Source organism: Mauremys mutica, chromosome 3 (genome assembly GCF_020497125.1).
Source record: "Mauremys mutica isolate MM-2020 ecotype Southern chromosome 3, ASM2049712v1, whole genome shotgun sequence".
Lineage (NCBI taxonomy): Eukaryota > Metazoa > Chordata > Testudines > Geoemydidae > Mauremys > Mauremys mutica.
The window spans coordinates 139,663,663-139,679,082 of NC_059074.1; the positions used below are offsets into that span (position 1 = coordinate 139,663,663).

At 40.5% G+C, this 15,420-nt stretch overlaps 1 protein-coding gene across 2 annotated transcripts in view; it reads right to left on the reverse strand.

Annotated features, from left to right (window-relative positions):
• Nucleotides 1-15,420, reverse strand: part of AKT3 (AKT serine/threonine kinase 3) — a 265,481-nt gene that overhangs the window by 139,356 nt on the left and 110,705 nt on the right. For both annotated transcript variants that reach the window (XM_045008484.1, XM_045008483.1), the window contains exon 2: nucleotides 9,613-9,738. In XM_045008484.1, coding sequence (XP_044864419.1) covers nucleotides 9,613-9,738 — 126 coding nt within the window. The remainder of the gene's footprint in view (nucleotides 1-9,612; nucleotides 9,739-15,420) is intronic.

A 15,420-nucleotide genomic window follows, 5' to 3' on the forward strand; every position in this document is an offset into this window, starting at 1 on the left:
GCAACCTCGGACACAATGGAAGTTCCCTGTAGGTTTCTTAGCCTAATTTAGGGCATACTACAAAAAAGTGCCTCTGGGCAATGGACTTAGCTTAGTCAGTGGCGAAACTTTCCACTGCCCCTCGGCTGGACAAAAACACCGCCCCAGGGATGCATTCTTATACACAGATACAAACAAGTTACACATCACACCTGACGTATTGAGGTGCAACCTTTCTACGTAGCAAGGTACAACCCCTCTACGTAGCAAGGCGCCGCCTCTTACCTTGTACATGTTGGTTCGATCAAAACAACTCTATCATATTACCCTTTTGCCCCTGTCATTGGGATGGGTCTGTTCCTTGTTATCTGTATGGAATGTGCAAGTATGTGAATGTTTTGCTCTCTAGTGTTTAGTACCTTTTAGGTACGTATCTTCTTGCAGCATCAGCCCTTTCCTTGCCAGCTTCTGTGAGCAGGGCCTGCCTCTAGCTTACAGCTTAACTTTGCTTTATGCTGGCAAAGTCTTGACCATTACTTTAGTTTAGGCCTCAGACCTCATACCGGGCCTCTAATACCAAGGTTTATATCTTAGGGCCTCCTCTTACTACAGAGGGATGCTGTTTGAACTCAACAGATCTGTACATGCATTCAGCAGGTATTCAAGAAGTGCAAAAATTAAGTGGCAGATGTGATCTCTTGGGCTAAGCCAACCGTGTCACACTTATCTATAGTTATCAAGGTTTTGGTTGAGTTCTCCTTCATAGTTTATTGAAATGAGATCTCATAATATTTATTTACAGATACAGGATTCAGGTGGATCCTTACCCTCCGCTGCCTCCCCCAACATTTATTTAGGAGGTTTATTGGATTCCTCTTCATACATTTGACAAATTTAATATGGACTTCTTTCTAACAGGGCAATTTTTCTGGGCATGTAGTCAGTCCCACCCCCTTTTTTCTTATAATTCCAAAGCTCCTTTGCTGAAGTCTTAAAAGAAGAGTGTGACCTTAAACATCTTTGTATTCACAGCCTTCACACGGTTCTAATAATCTTTGTACACAATATAACTTGTGAGGTATCATTTGAAAACTAATAACTCATTTAACATCAATATTCTTGTGTGCAGTATGAACATGTTATGTATTAAGAGTTATGGATGTATGCTGGAATTATTATCAAAGTATGTTAAATCCAAATATGTCAGGAGGAGTTGGTAAACAGGTCTGCCCTAGATAAAGGAATGATGATTTGCTTCTCTGCCCAGCCTGATCATCAGGCAGAGACAACGAAGGTCCAATTTTACATATCAGATAGCTTTGTTTATCAAGCAAACAAGTGGGGGAGGAGACAGCATGGCCTCGACACCCAGCAGAAGAGAGGAGTTTATTTTTAAGGAGTTTTATCTGGGTTTACTTTTCAAAGAATACATTGCAAAGGTTTACTGGTCTATAAAGGGGAAGGGGGCTGAACCTCACGTGATAAGCAACTGAAACAACTGATTGTATACAATATTACTATATTATAAAAGTATATAGAGTGTGGTCTTCTCTGAAAGCTAATGACACACTGGTGATTAATATCATGGTGAAATGTATAGATTAATACTATATGAGGAAATATGGATACTTAATGATATTAGGCTTTAAAGTCTGTGGCCAAACAAGGAGAAACAGATTCCCTCCCAGACAGGAGAAAAGGCAGCTATTTATCTGTCTCTTATGTAAATTAAGCATAGTGGAATCAAAACAATGAAAGCCCCATTTACATACAGGAAGATGGGAAGCCAACAGGAAGGGAAAAGACAGTATGAGGTCATCCTGTCTCTTGAACTAAAGTAACTGAACTTTGAAAGATACAAGAAAAGACAGAAGACATCTTTGGCATCCATCATTAGACAGACAAAAGAGGCCAGAGCTCTTTGAAGCTGAGAAAGATGGGGCCTTTAACCAAGAGCTGGTGGAAGTCACCGGAAACCGAATACAGGTGAGAAACCTGCTTAGGCAAAGATCTTTCATCTAGAAAAACAAGGAAAGCCAGCACCTTGTACTTCCATGAAAGGTCCTAACTAAGGGAAAGTCAGCCATGTGTGGGAAACAGAATGACTGGTGAGAAACCATCTTAATCTAGTACAGTACAGGCTTTGGTCAAGTTTTAGACTTTTAGATGCATGTTTTCACTTTTATTTGCTTATAACCCTTTCTAACTTTCTCTCTCATACTTTAATTCACTTAAAAGCCTATCTTCTTTTGTCAATAAACTTGTTTTACTGTTAGTATAAACCAATTCAGTACTGTGTTTATATGGAAGGGTATACCCTAGTTAAGGTTATAAGCTGTGATGTGCTTCTGTGTCTTTGGAGGAACAAATGAACCTTATTATTTCTCTTAACTGTTCAGGAGAAGAATAGACATTAAAGAGAACATAGTTTTGGGAAAATTCAGGACTGGGAGTGTGCTGGGGTTGTAACTCAGGCTTGCTGGTTGTAATAACTAAGGCTGATGGGCTGGTGGAATCAGAATTGCTGGACCAGGGCTGCCAGTGTACACGGACACTCAAGACATGGCCTGCAGGCTTATTGCTGGCTGAACATTTCAGGCGGGAAGTTACAGTAGCAAAGCTTTGTGGGGCACTCAGGGTTATAGGGTAAGAGATGACAACCCCTCACTGGTCTGGATTGCACCCTGAACACGGTGACAGAGAGATTTAGATGCGTGTCTCCACTGTCTTTACATTTTCAAACTAAATACTGTAGCTGTGGGTCAGAGGGGAGAGGTTTAAGCTAACTGTAAGCCATTTTAAGCAGTCCCCCATGTTTCCTCTAAATCATCCTGAGAAAAGTAACACCACTGAAATACTCTGTCCTGTGACAGAAAAGATATGAACAACAAAACTTAGGGCATTACTATTTAGACTCCTGCCCAAAAAAGAAATGATGAATCAAAGTCTTATCAATGTAAATATACCTAGCCTTGTCCGAAATGAGGGCCTTGCATAGAAAAATGCAGGTTCTGTTCCCTCAACATTTTCCTTCAGTTACCATAGAGTAGATAGAAAGTATTCACTGTGCAGGGTTACGGATAGAATAATTTACTGCTGTGTTTTTAATAATTTTGGAAGATATTAGGAATAAAACCACAGAAAGAGTGCCCACATGTCTGGGAAACAAAGGGCTTATCTAGACAGAGCAACAATGCTGTGATAAATGAAGGGGCGGGGGGGGGTAGCTCCCTTTTATGGACACCCAGCCAGACAGTTAGCTACAAAATCCCTGTTAGTAGCTGTTCTCTACTTGCTTTACCTGTAAAAGGTTAAAAAAGCCAATAGGTAAAAGGAAGGTAGTGGGCACCTGACCAAAAGGCCCAATGGGGGGGCTAGAACTTTTTTAAATTGGGAAAAAAATTTCCCTTTGACTGACTCTTCTGTTGTTCTCCAGAGAGAGGGGCCAGCAGAGACAGGGCTGGAGCTATGCTGTAAAAAGCTGTGGGCCAGGTATGAAAAATCACCAGCTCATACCTAGAAACTACTCATTTGAAACCCGCAGATATGTAAGTAGATCAGGAAATGTCTAGGAAGACGCGATTAGGTTTCTCTCTTTTATTTCTTTGTGGCTTGTGGACTCCTCTGTGCTAACCCCCAAATGCTTTTGTTTTGCTTGTAACCATTAAGCTGGACCTCAAGAAAACCATTCCTGATGCTTAATTATTATATTTACTCTTTTTAAAACTAGCAATACCCTAAGTTCCAGATGTATTTTCTTTCGATAAAATTTACCTTTTTGAAAAACAGGATTGGGTTTTTGTGTCCTAAGAGGTTTGTGCATTCTCCTGTTCTGTTCATTCACTCTGAAGCATCTAGCATTGGCCACTGTAAGATACTGGGCTAGTTTGACCATTGGTCTGATCCAGTATGGTCATTCCTATGTTTGTGCATATCTTATTTAATTAGCTGGTGGCAACAGCTGATTTCCTTTGTTTTCTTTCTCAGCTCTTTCCCGGAGGGGGTTGAAAGGGCTTGAGAGTACCCCACAGGGAGGAATTCCCAAGTGTGCCTTCCTGGGTCCTTAGCCGGCACAAAGTATTTTCTCTCCGCTTTCTTGGAGATGGGGGCCAAGGAAGCTGGGGTTTGCCACAGGGTAGTCGAGATATTGGCTACCCCCTGGTGGAGAGGCAGGGCGACCCAGCCAGGTGCCGAGGACGAAAGCACATTAAAAAGAGAATCAGATGGCTCCTCCATCTCCTCAGCCCAGAGCTGGAGATTGGACGCCACCCGCTTAAGGAGCTCCTGGTGAGCCTTGAAGTCCTCCTGTGGGACGGGTGGCAGTGCCGTTATGGCCTCCTCCGATGCCAGCGAGGGGACTGGCACGATGCCTAGGGCGTCGGTGGGTACCGGTGAGTCGATGCCCAGGTCTGAGTCCGGGTGCGGTGCCGTCAGCTTGAGACTCGTTGACTTTTCCCTCTGCCGAGGAGGGGAGGCCAAAGGAGCCTGGGACGCTCCAGCCACCGAGCGAGATCTCGCCTGGCCGGGCATCTGAGGCCACGGTGCTCAATGATACCACTGCCCCTGCCATGGTGTTCCATGCCACTGACCGACTTGGAGGCCGGGTGGCACAGTTTGTTCTCGCTGAGCCGCACAACTTGAAGATGGGCGACTGGGTGCCGATGCTGAGGTCACCATCGACTGTATGGTACCAAAGGAGCAGCGAGAGCGACAGTGCCTACGACGGTGCCGTCCACGTGACCGGGACCTCGACAATGAAGATTGGTACCCATCCAAGGTGCTGCTCCTGTACTCGCCCCAGCGGCCGGAGCTACGACACTTCGGTGCCAGAGAATCTCGAGAGGAGTCCCGCATGCGATGTCTGGTAGAGCGGGAACTCGAATCGGAGCGTCTACGTCGGGATCAGCTCCGGTAGCTGTCTGGCGTTTTCCCCAACCACTGGGAGCCCTCCAGCTCGAATGATATTGCAGGCAGGACTGAATCTCCATTAGGCGAAACTTAAAGAAGATGATGACCTGGAGTCACTCCCATTTATGTCCTGGCGCCCCCGACTGACATCACCGAGACCGGCCAGGAGCACCCATTTCTGCCCAGGCGCCCCCGACTGACCTCACCGAGGTTGACCAGGAGCAACCAGGAGACAGCAGCAGACAGTGGAATACGGCTGCTAACCATCTTTGCTAACTTGCAACGGCAAGGAGCTGCTGCTGTGTAGTAATGCAGTACTGCATCTGTCAGCAGCACCCAGGAGACTTACAGTGACAGTGAGCTGAGCAGGCTCCATGCTTGCCATGGTATGTCGTCTGCACGGGTAACCCAGGAAAAAAGGCGAGAAAGGATTTTTTGCCATTGCTTTCACGGAGGGAGGGGGACCTGACGACATGTACCCAGAACTACCCGCGACAATGTTTTTGCCCCATCAGGCATTGGGAGCTCAACCCAGTATTCCAATGGGGGGCGGAGACTGTGGGAACTGTGGGATAGCTACCACAGTGCAACGCTCCAAAAGTCGACGCTAGCCTCGGTACTGTGGACGCACACCGCTGACTTAATACACTTAGTGGGGACACACACAATTGACTGTATCAAATCGATTTCTACAAAATTGACTTCTATTAAATCGACCTAATTTCGAATTGTAGACATATCCTATGAGAAGTAACTTACTGACCTTTTATTAGGAATAAACATGCTACATTGCTAGAGGCTGCAAACCTGCAGCACCTCAGGAACTTTCCAATCAGAGGCCATTATACCAATTATTAAAGCTTACCAGGTGCTGTAAATGAGATAGAATGCACCTAGATGCTGTTTTCATTGACTTGTATAGACTTTTTTGGGGGGGGTGGGGGTGGGGAGGGAGGTGAGTTTAATTCAAATTGTTAACCTCCCCTAATTAAGTAGTGAACAAAAAAAAAAGTATATTCCTTTGCCAATTTACTGTGTGACAGCAACTTGCATTATGATTTTAAATCTTTCATATACAATGTTATTTTTATGTTTATAGTTAATGTCAGCTGCTACTCTGAGGGCAGTCTGTATACTTAATCCTCACTCAAACTCTCACTCAAACTTATTTTTATGTTCTGCAGCCACATCATGCATTTTTCCTCCAAGTATATTTCTGTTTCTGGTACATGGCTGTAAGGCAAATAACATCTAATGATTTATGAAATCGTTCTATTTTATTTAACCACAGACCAATGGCAGAGGATTCAAGTTTCTCAGACACTAAAAAATTTACCTGAATTTTACCTTTATGCTTTTCTTAAAATGTATTACCAGATTCTTTATTAGGCAAAAACGTATCCTTCCTCTATTCTTACAGACACTCTTAATCAACAATAATTTATGTTAAGAGTATCCAAATGATTCCCCTCCAAAACAGAAAAATGTATCTTGCTTACCAAAAATGTCCTCTCTTCAAGTATCACAGTCCACAGATCCATGATAACAGGTCTTCAGCCTGCATGGCACAAGGGAGGCACAAGAAGATCTGTCCATCCTTGGCAGGAAAGGAAAGCCACTCCAATCTGAACAGCCCACCAATTTGAGATGATTTCCACAGCCAGAAAAATACCAGTGACCAGAACTAATGATTACACATTATAGGAGCTATAATATATGTATTTAAAAATACATAGTATAAATGTACATAGTATATAGAATTTATACATAGTATAAATTCCACTACAGCGCATATAGGAGTACAAACTAATGTAATTAGTCAACAGATCCTAGGCCCTACATGGGTTAGATCTGTGGGCCACGCTATTTGAAGAACAGAAAATTTCTGGTAAACTAGAAACAAATTTTCCTATTCTCCGTCACATCAAGGTCCACAGGTAAGAAAAGGTACAGAGAAGGGCAACAAAAATTATTACAGGCATGGAATAGCTTCCATATGAGGAGAGATTAAAAACACTGGGACTCTTCAGTTTAAAAAAGACACAACTAAGAGGAGATATGATAGAGATCTATAAAATCATGAATGGTGTTGAGAAAGTAAGTGTTATTTACCCCTTCACATAACACAAGAACTAGGGGTCACCCAATGAAATTAATAGGCAGCAGGTTTAAATCAAACATAAGGAAGTACTTCTTCACACAACCCACAGGCAACATGTGGAACTGGTTGCCAGAGCATGTAGAGAACCAGCATGGCTTCTCCTGTCAATCTCTATTCCAGGTTTGGCAAGGGAGACCAAGACGACCCTTGCATCAAATACAATGATTTTGATAGCCCTAGTACCTCCTTATACAGGAAACATAAATTGCTGCCCTGACATTTGATGAGAGGCATAAAACAGGCTTTACAATACCAGGGCTTCCTTCATGGCTTGTCCACCATCATGTCACATCTCCAAGATATCAATACGTCGTCTTCTTTCTTCTCGTGCACAATACTGATTTCTACCCTTCAGATGTTAATGGAAATCCAAGACGCTAAACATAAGCATGTCCAAAAGGTAACACCTTATTTTCCTCACCCATGTTCTTAGAACTCTTCAATGGTTACTTGTGTATGTCAGAATCCAGTACAAAGTATTTTACCCTAGTTCCAAGGTGCTCCAATGAACTACTGCAACTACAATTACCAAACAGAACTTCTACTGTATTCTCCATGTTCCTTTGATACTAGGCTTCTTTCTATTTACCATCCTCATCTCTCCAGAGTAGTAGGAAGTTTCTTTTACAGATTGCTCCCACATGAAGTAACTTCCCTGCACACAGCCAATTCCCTAACTTTTCAAATCAAATATCAAGAGGCATTTTTTCTGCAACATATAACTTCTTAACCCTCTCTTTAATGTAACAATGAAATGCTACTCTCTGATCCTTCTACTGTTCCCATAGCCATTCTTTCTGAAACTTGGCCACAGGATCTCTCTTCACTGCTCTCCTACCTGAACTACAGATGCTATATGATATACTGTAATCTATATAAATTCCTATTAGTATGAGTTAACTAATAGACTGTGCACTGTATCAGCCCATACCAGTTTTCTTTTCTAACAGGATAGCTTGACAAGTATTACAATAACTGAACTTTATAATTTGTGGATCTGTATGACTGTTAACAGTGTGGGCCATCTCAAAATGCCCTGTTGTGACCAAGTGCGGTACTACAGGTGTACCTTGCCTATGGGTGTCAGTAAGTTCACATTCACAGATTGACGCAATGAGGAGCCAAAACAAACAAATCAAAATAAATGTGTCTCCTTTAATAAACCAGCATCAAAGGAGTACTTGGAATAATAAGGGCCCTAAACTCAGTACCCTGGTTCAGAGATCCCAAACTTAAGTCCAAAAACAAGGCCTCTGAGCCTGGTCGGGCTACTCTTCTAGAACTGGAGAGAGTTCATCACACCTTGCAACCTGGATGGCTTTTAGTCCCTTCTCTCCTGTTCAGCTTCCTGTTTCTGTTCAAACAGGCCAAGCCTTAGGGCTGACCAGACAGCCTCCTTAAATATACCCAGGCTGTTTTGGCTGAGAGTTCCTGGCTGTCTCGTAAAAGGGCAGAACACTCCTTCACAAAGGGTGTAGAATATGGATGAGATTTTCAAAAAAAGCCTAATAAGATTTGGGTACCTAACTCCTGTATGGTCCTTTGAAAATTCTGTCCAAACTCTAATTCTTATAGATCTACAAATTACAAGGCTTAGTTATCATATTATTTTTCAAGTTAACTTGCAATAGGATTTGGGTGTCTAACTCCCTTAGGCTCTTTTGAAAACCCCAGCCTTTGTCCACACAATATCTTTGTTCAGTTTAGTCCCTCAAGTACTTCCATTTTTGTGGCAAACACCATAGGCCATATGTCTTCATTTGTAAACACCTTTCTATTATCCCCACCTTCTGGGGATGAACTGAATCTAAAAGGTTACCTTTTAAACAAGTTCTATAAAAAATGGAAATCAAGATAGCTCCATTTTATCCGCCGGATGCATATTTCACAGCCTTGCTAATACATGTAAATTGTTTGATTGCTTGGAACTACTGATTACCCTGTGTGGCGAGCTGATTACCTGATTATCTAAGAGACTAATCCTTTAGCTTGATTTTGTGCCATTTGACAGTCTGGATAATTTTCTAATTACTTTGGGTTTTCAAGTGATTTTATAGATATTACTGGGGAAAGGTGGGAATGTCTTCCTATAGGTAACATTTTCCCACAAATGTACATTTTATGACAGTCACTTGTCTAATTTGTTGTTGTTCATTATCTGTAACCTTAACTAAGAAACTTTAATTAGAAAAGCCTCAAAACCTAATATTTGATAAAACTTTAGTGGTATTTCCAAAGGTGTTGTTTAGAGTTTGACTTCAGCCACAGTGGAACAACGTTGACCCACAGCATCAAACTTTTAGGTTTGACAGTGAATTTCTAAATTACACATATAAAGTGTAATGTAGTAGGTATTTATCAATATGCTAAGAGTTAACATTTTAAATTGATTGATAATGTATGTCCTTCCCTCTTTATATAAACACACTACCATGGGATCTAAAATATTTTAATACAGTCAATATATTTAATATAAGTAATATATATAATTATGTGCAAAGAATTAAACAAATTTATAGTGATTTAAATACTGTAGGTATAACAGATGCTGAAGAGAGACTCACTTGCTACAGAAAAGTTGTTGAGGGGATATGGTAGATCCACATCTTGGGGCTTCTCCTTATACCCTATGAAAGAACCATCTGTCTTCAACAGGAAGTATCTTGGCCGCCAATTTTTGATATATTCTCCTATATGAGAAAAATATGCATTAATACTAAAGAAAAGAAAGACTTTGATATGGGATGTTACAGTGCTGTATCCGTGCCCAACATTAACAGTGTCAGAATTTGCTTGAACAATTTTCTTCATTTAAAAGAGAAAAATGTCACACTTTTATAATTAATTACACCTTATGTCTCCAGAGATTCATTCAACAATACACACAGAGTTGTGGGCAAAGAGAAACCTTACACATAGATCACATACATTATTTTAAAAACACTGATATCCTAGATACTGTTCCCAAAGTGCAATGAACAATAAAGAAACAGCATGCGCTGTTTATTACATTGTGGTAAAATCCAGGGCCAAGAAGGTAAAAATGGACCTTCTCTCTTGTAAGAATTGTTGATTACAAATCAGCTTCCCAAAATTTATCTACCATGAAAAGACACAATGCAAAATCCAGTGTAAGAATAAGAATAAAACAGAGGCTCATAAAATTGTCCAATTACATATATGGACAGAGGAAAGTACATATACTGTATAAAATCTTATTGAGATCAAAGAGCTGTTAAAAATTGCTTTTAAATTTAACACATGCTTTGAAAAGATAATCAAATGCAGTTTAAAAGGAACTGGACAGATGCGCTGGTTACTAGAAGTGCTGTAAACCACAAGCCCTCAGACACTAAATCATATCTTCCACTGATGTGTGCTGAACATTTTCCACAAAGAATGTAAATCAATCTCAAGATCTCCCTATTAACCAGCTAAATGTGCACTTGATACAGCCAGAGAAGTAAGCAAAATCTAACACATACAGTTGTGATAGTAAAGGAGACAATCAACAAGAAGTACATCCGTTTTTTCATAATGCAAGTTTAAGAACTTCACTAACTATTGAAATGGTAGCCTGCTCCTTCACAGAAGTGTGGGTAAGAAAATAGTGAAACTAGTATGCCAAGCAGAAGATGTTGTGTAATTAACTTCTATCTTCTGAAAAATTACTAATGCAAGCTATTTACATGCATTACTAGATTAAAATATGGAAAACCAATCTTCTCCAATAAATCAAAATGGTCTGAATCAAGAACTTTGAAATCAGAAAAGTGACTGGTTTCAAAACTTTTTATGATGAATTTTGGAGAAATGTTTTATCTAGATGATCTATGCAATGATATTTCAGGAATAAAGGCAATGTCTTCATCCAAATAATTCACAAATCTGCTGTAGCGGTCAACCAGTAATGATGTATTGTCTACTATGAACAAAACCTCCTGCAACACTTCTTTATCTCTGGGTCTTTAAAGAGTTTCGTGAATACGCTTGTATATTATATGTAACATGGGAATTGATTTAAGTGCTAAACAGCATGATTTTGCCTTAAGTTTCAGCCCCAATATAGTAGCCCACAATGATAGCCAGATGCAGAACATGTCGTTCCAAAAGGAATATACAATACAGCACAACTTCTCAGGTCTCTTGCACCATGGATATCTTTCTTTAAAATACATTAACTCTGCCTGGTTCCTACAGATGAATCATACCCAAATTTGCTTTTTCAGGATGTTGTTTCCCCCACAAAAAGAAGTTAATATAATTTTTGCACACAGATACATTGAAGGGTGTGCCTTCTCTTGGACTGATCAATATTGCTCTAACAAAACTGTCCTGGATAAAGGCTATTGAAAATGGAGTGGGTTTAGGTAAATATATTTATGGGCAGGTTTTTGTTTATATTGTAATTTTTACAATTTTTCTGGGATACCATGCCCAGAAAAATGGATGGATGCCCACACTTGCACTTCAGAAATCTGAAGAATAAAATAAATAACATACTGGTTAACATTTCACTGAATTGCTGAAATAGCTTAATAGTTATCAAGATACACTCATTTTCCTCTGCTTAATTTATAAAATGCTCCCTTATAAAAATAATTATGCTCCCTTCTGCATAATCCAACTTTTTAAAGATTAAAAACAGTTTTCAGTCTAGGTTTCTTAAAAAGAGATCAGTGTTCACATGAAGCCGAAATTCTCACCATAAGAAACACTCATATACTACATATCTCAGGGATATTTGGAAAGGAGGCCAACTCTCTGACTTCCAAATGACCTATCAGCATTTCAACTTTAAGTTTTTATATTTTTCAGCAATAAAAATATGTGCATATGTAAACATCATTTAAAGTCTGTTATATTTCTAAAGAAGAAGCTAATATTAAATTTGAAGTCATAGTAAGAATATACTTTTCAGAATGGAACATATGTTTACCAAAGTACCTTAAACATAAAAGAACTGCAAAAGACGTACCGGTACATTTGAAAGTTTGTATATTCAAGTGTTAAGATTAGAGTAAAGGATTTTGTGAGAAAAGAGAAGTCCACACGGACTAACCAGCAGAAAAGATGGCCTGACAATTTAATGAATTACAGTCTTTGAGGTAGTTAAAATAGCAGTATTTTTCCTATAGAGAACTATTCAGTTTGTACCCAGCTTCCTGCTGGGTTAATGTAAGCTAAATTATTATTTTGCTTAAATGTATGCCCTTCTAAATTGAAAAACATGTTCTCCTAGAATCTGCTTACTAGACTTGGAAGAGATATCTAATTTTACACATTGCACTGAAGTAAACCAAGTTATTCATGCATCTTTTTAACTCTGATCAAAGTATTTAAAGCTATTACAGAATAATGGCACTTTCACATACAAGGAAAATTCTGTAACCTAGGAGTCAGCTTCAGCTTCTTCGCTGCTCTAGCAATATTTACCAGGGTGTTCCCCAAAATTGGGAATTGATATGGCAACAGAAATTCTGATTCACATGAAAATAAAAGTCTGGATCTTTGACAAAGGCAAAAAAAAAAGTTGAGGTAGCTATACAAGGAATATGGTAATATTGAGTACGTCAACACTGGAATAGAAGACTGCTGTGTAGACATTTGGGCTCAGGCTGTGGGGTCCAAGGGTTCGGGCTGCAGCCTGAGCCTGAATGTCTGCACAGCAATTTTACAGCCCCGCAGCCCAAGTCCTGTGAGCTGAGACAGGCTAGCCCCCAGGTGTTTAATTGCTGCCTTCACGTACCACAGGGTCATGAGAATGAAATCTGAATTGCTCTTCACCTGATATTCTTTGGTTGTTATTGCTACCCAATGTACAGTAACTCCTCACTTTAAGTCGTCCCGGTTAACACTGTTTCCTTGTTACATTGCTGATCAATTAGGGAACATGCTCATTTAAAGTTGTGCAATGCTCCACTCTTACATTGTTTGTCTGCCTGCTTTCTCCACAGCTGGCAGCCTCCGGCCCCCAACACCTCTGGCCCCCGCCGGCAGACCCCACAGATCAGCGCCTTCCCGCTTCCCCCCCCCTCCCCACCTGTGGCAATCAGCTGGCTTGCAGCATTTGGGAGGCAGGGGGGAGGAGCGAGGACTCGGCGCACAGCTTCCCCTCCCTCCCTTGCCTCCCGAACGCCACAAGCCAGCTGATTGTCCCGGGCAGGAGGCTGGGGGGAGGAGGGAGAGCCTGCATGCCCAGCCCTCGCTCCTCCTCCATCCTTCCTGCCCCCTAAACACCGCAAGCTAGCTGACTGCCCCAGGCAGCAGGGAGGGGGGAGGAGCGAGGACTCGGTGTGCCCCCCATCCCACCTCCTGCCGGCAGCAATCAGCTGGCTTGCAGCATTTAGAAGGGAGGGGAGGGAAGGGGGAGGACCGAGGATGCAGCATGAGAAGTAAAGGGGGAGGAGGTGGGGGAGGAAGAGGCAGGTCAAGGATGGGGGCTTGGATGAAGGGGGGGAGTGGGCAGGCTGAGGGTTGAGCCCACCCCTGGTGCTTGCTGAGTAAGGGAAGCTGCCACTGCTGTGCAACGTGTTTCTCCTAGCCAACAGCACCTTCAGCCTCCTTGCCTGCCTCATCTCCAGTGCCAGTGGGCTGTGCCTGTGTGGGGTAAGGCAGGGGCACCTCCCAACTATAGTACTGTACAGTATGTTTGTAAACACACAGTATGTGCACTAATCCCCCCCGCAGCATAGTATTAAATTGCTTGTTTAAAATTGTTTAAAATGTATATAATGCCTTTTGTCTGGCAAAAAAAAAAATTCCCTCGAACCTAACTCCCCCCCCACCATTTACATTAATTCTTATGGGGAAACTGGATTCGCTTAACATCGTTTCACTTAAAGTCGCATTTTTCAGGAACATAACTACAACATTAAGTGAGGAGTTACTGTATTAAGTGCAACCCCAATGAAAGGGGTTTTATACGGCCATTTCTTATGCAAGCAGATAGCAACGGTGACTTGCCTTCAGATTTTTTATTCTGATAAGGAGTTTGTTGTAATGATGTAATGCTTGTAATTTTGATACTTTGGTGAGAGGAGTCTTCAGTTTGCTCATGCGCACATAAAATGAATCTCTTAAAGTCAGTTATGTCTTTAAATTTATCTCAGGTCTCTAACTATGTCTTCAAACACAGACTTCACCTGACACTTTATCGTTCCTTTTACTATTAACATCCATTTGTAATCTTAAGAAAATGAGAATTCAGCACTCCTTTTGAGAATTACTAATTCAAAAATACCCAACCAATTTTATTGCTGAAGAATCACAGTAATTATTAAGACAAATTGGTCATTTTTGCAGTAGATAATTTAACCTGTTTTATTTAACAGAGTTTGATACTTTTGAATATAAAAAGGACTTCTGGAGATGTCAGGAAAACATTTTTAAGATACAGAGCTGACAGGCAACGGAAGGAAGCCTTTGAGTTCAATAACTTGCTTCCCAGAAAGGAGCAACAGCTGCCACACAGACACAAGTGAGATTTAAAAAAAAAAAAAATAGCAAGCAGAGAACACCAGAAATCTGCCTCAAATATTTCCTTATCAATTTACCAAAATGGTTTTAAAAGAAAGAACATTGTGGGGTGAACGATTGTTTGAGATTTTTTGTTTGGCAGGGTACTGGGAAAGGAGGAGAGGAGGGAAAAACCGTTTTGTTTTTTTAAGGGAGAAGTGTACAGGTTTTCTATTTTAAAATAGACTACAATCTCTCTCATGTCCAGATAAACAAATAGAGGGACAAAAATAACAATGTAACCTTAGAGTAAAGACTAGGAAAATGGGGCAAACAAAAACTGTTCAAAAGAAAACAAGGCTAAACCATATTACTATACAAGTTATTAAAATGAAGCAAGATCATGAGTGATGCCAGGTCAAGCAAGACATCAAAAATACTGCTTTCTGTTTTTAAATTGAATTTACTTACCTTGGCCCTCTGAGGGCAGTGTTACCTAACACATCATAAGAAGCATGAGAAGTGACTTTTTACCTAAGATGACAGTTATTAAATTTACAATGGTTTTATTAAATATTTACCCTTTGTGATTTATTATCATATGGAAATTGCAATGTAATCTGAAGCAACTGTTAAAAAAATTGAGATTGAAAGAAATGAAAAGCATATCTTCCCTTAGCATCAAGTGTATGCTGTTTAATATAATAGATTATTATAGATGCACGCACACACAAAAATTTACTTTAAGGAGAGCCAAATTTTGGCAATAAATGTTTAGATCCTATCCTTTGTCTTTTATATAGTAAGGCAACCCATATTTGAATAAAAATGCATGTTTCCAAGAAGCCACTGATAATACTAAATGACATTTTGAGTATATCTATATAAAGACTTGGAAAATTCAATTGTCTATT